Source organism: Chiloscyllium plagiosum, chromosome 6 (genome assembly GCF_004010195.1).
Source record: "Chiloscyllium plagiosum isolate BGI_BamShark_2017 chromosome 6, ASM401019v2, whole genome shotgun sequence".
In the NCBI taxonomy this organism is placed as follows: Eukaryota; Metazoa; Chordata; class Chondrichthyes; order Orectolobiformes; family Hemiscylliidae; genus Chiloscyllium; species Chiloscyllium plagiosum.
Window position 1 is genome coordinate 68,372,863 of NC_057715.1, and position 5,384 is coordinate 68,378,246.

At 39.7% G+C, this 5,384-nt stretch overlaps 1 protein-coding gene across 1 annotated transcript in view; it reads left to right on the forward strand.

The window, feature by feature from the left end:
• ecrg4a (ECRG4 augurin precursor a) overlaps nucleotides 1–5,384 on the forward strand; it is a 38,555-nt gene that overhangs the window by 28,199 nt on the left and 4,972 nt on the right. The window contains exon 4 of the mRNA XM_043692767.1: nucleotides 1,302–1,453. Coding sequence (XP_043548702.1) covers nucleotides 1,302–1,453 — 152 coding nt within the window. The remainder of the gene's footprint in view (nucleotides 1–1,301; nucleotides 1,454–5,384) is intronic.

Genomic DNA, 5,384 nt, shown 5'->3' on the forward strand with positions numbered 1-5,384 from the left:
TGTGCACAATTTTGTATCTTGCTGCAAGTTCATGGGAGTAAAATGGGAAAGGGGACTTGTGTGTGGGACTCAAACTTAAGTAACGTACAAATGCATTTTTACATATGCGCATAAAGATCCTCTCATCTACCATTCCCTAATGCCTGCGATGGAGGTGAGGTGGGGTGGGGGGGAGGAATTAGCGCCACATTCTCATACACATCCCCACCACAGCATTTTTTTACCTGATTTCAGCCATGGAATAGCTTTCTGTTACACGCCATCAAGAAACATGTGACTAGCTAAACATACTATAGCAATCAGTAGAGAGAAACAGAAAGACATTCGGATGTCTGTGTGCACAGATTCCTGCAGCTGGATGGGCAAGTTGATATGGTGGCAAGTAGTTACTGGACATTTGTTGACTGAAACGCTGGAGTACTGTGCATAGGTCTGGCCACCATATTTAAAAAGATTTATGGTTGCACTGGAAAGGAAACAGAGTAGATTTATAAGGATGTGGCGTGGATTTGCAAATTTTAGTCACAAAGATAGACTGGATGGGCAATGGATGTTTTCTTTGGACAGAAGTCTGAGTGGAGACAGAATCAAGAAACTAGTATACAGGAAGGCATGTTCCTCTTTGTTGAGAGTCAGTAACTAAACAACATAAATTTATGTCAAGAGGTAGGAGTTTAGAGGAGATTCGAGGGAAAATGGTTTCATTTAACATTTCACTCGTAATATGCAATGGAAATACCGTAACCTACAAGTCTCCAGTTGAATGGATGGAAAGTGGAATTTGGCTGGGTTACTAGTTGGATCAATGGATTCCTTCGATGCCCTAAGTTCATACAATGCTATGAAAGATCATGGTAACAAGAGTCCTTGCTCAGCCCCTAATAAATGAGTTTGAAAGTATTTTAAAATGTTCCTTTAGGCTTTCCCTTCCCTGGGATTTGCAGCCCTCATCCCACTGACCTATTGTACTCTATGCTACTTTCTCCCCACCCCCAACCTCCTCTAGCTTATCTCTCTTCAGGCTCACTGCCTTTATTCCTAATGAAGGGCTTTTGCCCGAAATGTCGATTTCGCTGTTCCTTGGATGCTGCCTGAACTGCTGTGCTCTTCCAGCACCACTAATCCAGAATCCAGTATTTCATCCATTGGCAAGTTACCTATTTGACATTTAATTAGAATAACATGTACAGAACTAGAACTGAAGCTGCATAGCTTAAAGTAATCTTCAGTGATTTACGTGCTACATCGATACAAGTTCTTACTTGACTGAAAAATATGTTCATTATTTTTGACATCTTTAGCAGATAAGAAGTTGGCTGTTTCAGTTCCTGAGTCCAAGGCTAAAGGGTTTTTGAACAGTTTGAAGCGTTCAAAACGCTATATATGGGACAGATCTCGTGATGATGTTCAGCAGTGGTATCAGCAGTTTATGAACATGGGATATTCTGAAGCTGTGAGTATGTTTCACAAATGTTTGAGAAAATGATGTAAATTCTGCATAAAGCATAGTTCTACCTGTTCAAAATATCCTCCTCTCTCGGCCCTTTCAAGAACAGCTGAATAAGTTAGTCCTTAATTCATTAGAGTTGAGAAGAATGAAAAATTAAGGATCTTACTGAAACAGATTGAGGAGGCTTGACATGATAGATGTTGAGATGCTGTTACCACTAATGGGAGCATCTTGAACAAGGGAATATAGTTACTGAATAAGGGGGTGCTTGTGATGATAAGAAGCTTCTTTTCCCAGAAGGTAGTAAATGTTTGGAATTTTCTATCCTAGAGAGTTGTGGAGGCTAGATCACTGGATGCATTTAAAGAGGTGGGCAGTAGATTTTTGCAATAACAGGGAGTTGACAGCATTGATGAGCTGGCACTAATGAGGAGTTGAGACATGGGACATGTTGGCCATGACCTCGTTGAATAGCCGGGCAGGCTTGAGAAGCCAAATAGCCTACTCCTGTTCCTATTTCTTATATTTTTGCATTGACTGGGATTCTCTTCCTGATGGTCAGTGACCAATTGAGAACAATAAATTCACTTCTTCCATTCCGTCATGTGAGGATTGTTACTGTTTTGGCGTTATCTGTTTCAAAGTGATGAAGATTCTTCCTGGAACGATTAGGAAGTAAAATATTCCGCTTGAACTCGTCTCTTCCAAGTCACATCTGTATCTAACATCAGAGTTAGATCCGCCATGGATATTTGTTCATTGAGCAGTGTTGTATTCTGAATTTACATAAACTATCTGTTTGTTAAAGGCTGAGGCGGGGTATGCTGCTACTTAACTTTTTGCTTTTTAATCTCTCAAATCTGGCTGACTCAGGCTCATGCAATCTAGGATCGAGGTGGAAAACATTTATACCAATTTTATGTAGTCACAGATTTCCATCTCATTGATAATATGAAACAAATTTCCTAAATCAGCCTAACTGATTTCAGTGGATTCTGCTTATTGTTTGGGCTCTGCTATGGGTCGAAGGAGAGCTGTGCAATCTTCTTACAGTCTGTTCTTCAACCTGGTCCTTCTTGGCTAGCTGTTCCTTAATTTTTTATAGTTTAACTCCTTGTGCCATTTGAACAAGATTAAGGTAAATTCATACTTTCCCACTTCTTTATTGTGAAATAAAAATATGTTTTTTACTATATAGGGATACCAAATTGGAGATTTACTTGTGACATACCTTTAATTTTAAGTAATATGTCTTCAGAACCATGTTGTACTGAGATAGATAGTATGTTCTTAACCATGGCTCATTATCTGGTAATATAGTGACATTTGCCCATGTCTCACTTGAAATTTGAGATAAATATTGACAAATGTTTTGATAATCTGATATCGAAGGTCTGGATTATCTATTTCCTGTAGGAAAAATTTAGATTTTTGGTTATAGATTGTTCTTGTGTGCGGATGTGTGTCTCTCTTCCGAAACTGTGTTCCTGTTCTGCACAGTTTCTGAAAGTGACTTCCTAAGTGACTGGTACAAAAAAACACATTTAATAGCTAGGTACTGTCTAAGCCTGTGAGGGTTTTTTGATTCACAGTGCTGACAAGCATATATAGTGTTTGTTGTCTGTGTTACTCACTCTACCAGCTTCTCATAAGTAGTTTGTGGTTTTGTACCTTTTCTCAAGATTGATCTGAGGTGTTTCTGGACTTATGTTTGACTCGCTATGTGAATGGCATTGTCTAAAGTCAGATCATCTTTGAACCTTAATAAATCTGAAAAAGTCTCATCAGCAATTCCTACAATAATTCAGTATCTTATGAATTCAGACTTAAAATCCCATCACAATTCTGCATTCATCAATAGAAATTATCATTTAAATCATCTATTGATTTGCCTGAAGAATGTATTTGGACTGGTACACGGTTAGGAAAGGTTTATAGGGATGTGGGCCAAATGCAGGCAAAAGGGACTAGTCCAGTTTAGGAAACCTGATCAGCTTGAATGAGTTGAGCTAAAGGGCCTGTTTCCATGCTGTATGACTCTAAGTTTGCTTGAGCTCTTAATTTGCCCGATTGTTATCGATATAATAACTGGCTTCGCTATGAACCAGGTCCCTGACCAATCATTCCTTTATGGATCTTTACATCTATTTCTGTAGCTATGCTTTGTGATGCCTGTTTGATAAGGTAGTGATGCTCAATTTGAGCTGTAAGTTCAGTTTTTATTGTTACTCAGAAATTTTGGAACATATTTTAATTCTCTAAGTGATCATAGGTAACTGTTCAAGCAAGTGATTCAAAATCCTCTCAAGTTTGCAACTCTAACTCAGCTGTAGACTTTTTCAGAGGGTTTCAGACAGAGGAAATTTGGCCATTGGACTTTTACGCTGCCCTGGCGATTTCTGGGCAAACAGTGCCTATGACTTCTGAATGGTCCCAAAGCATAGATTTGAGGGTACATTGCTACAATGATTCACTTCTATTGGAAGACAAAGATCATCATTCCAAGGCAGGAGTGTGTGTTGCTTGAAGGGGAACGTTCAGGGCCATTGGCTGTCCAATTTTTCTAGATGGTACAAACTCAGAGTTTTGGAAGCTGTTGTTGGAAGTTCCTTGGCAAGTTGCAGCAGTGCTTCTTGGATTTCTTACACACTGCTGCCAATGAGTTTTTTTTTAAAAAAATGATAATGAGGAGGTACTTAAGTTGGCAATCCTCAAAACAGAAAAGTTATTTGCTCCAGATGGAATGCACCCTGGATTTGAGGGAAATGAGATTGAAAATTGTGGAGGTTCTGCCTACAATCTTTCAGTCTTCTTTTGATGTGAACAATGCAATGTTACATTTTTCAGTCAAAAGGGATAAACAGACGATTACACGTCAATCACTCTAATGGTGGTAGAAAACTGTGAAACAGTAACACAAAGACTGTTGAGAAGTGTCAATTAATGAATGGAAATGCAATCTAATTTGTTAAAGCAAAATTGTGATTGACCCTCTTGACTTTAGTTCTTCTGAGATGATTACGTGGAAATTTGAACCTCCACACCCACAAGATTTTTTGTCTGTACATGTGTATAGAGGGATTTTTAAGTGGGCTGTGGGAGCTGTTAAGTTTTAACTAGTAAAGCCACATGTTGCCTGTTAATTGCTGTTTACTTGTGATTAGAATTTATTTAAAAAAGCACAGTAGTTCTTGTTAAACACAAGAACCTGGGCAGTGTTTTCTGTTAACTTGATTCCATCAGAAAGGTAAATTGGAGACTACGCATTTTTTGGTCAAATCATTAAATTTTGTGGCAACCCCAAGAATAAGGGAAGATGCTGGGGATGTTTGAGAATAAGTGCAATTTTCCAGATGAGCTGTAACTAGAGGCTGGGGGATTGTGAACAGATTATTTTAAAAGAGAGACAATAAGGATTTGGTACGGTATTAGTAAGTGATAAAGTACAGGTGGTAGAGCTGTTCTTGACAGTCATAGAGATGTACAGCATGGAAACAGACCCTTCAGTCCAACCCGTCCATGCCGACCAGATATCCCAACCCAATCTAGTCCCAACTGCCAGCACCCGGCCCATATCCCTCCAAACCCTTCCTATTCATATGCCCATTCAAATGCTTCTTAAATGTTGCAATTGTACCAGCCTCCACCACTTCCTCTGGCAGCTCATTCCGTACACATACCACTCTCTGCATGAAAATGTTGCCCCTTAGGTCTCTTTTATATCTTTCCCCTCTCACCCTAAACCTATGCCCTCTGTTCTGGACTCCCCAACCCCAGGGAAAAGACTTTGCCTATTTATCCTACCCATGCCCTCATAATTTTGTAAACCTCTATAAGGTCACCCCTCAGCCTCCGACGCTCCAGGGAAAACAGCCCCAGCCTGTTCAGCCTCTCCCTGTAGCTCAGATCCTCCAACCCTGGCAACAGCCTTGTA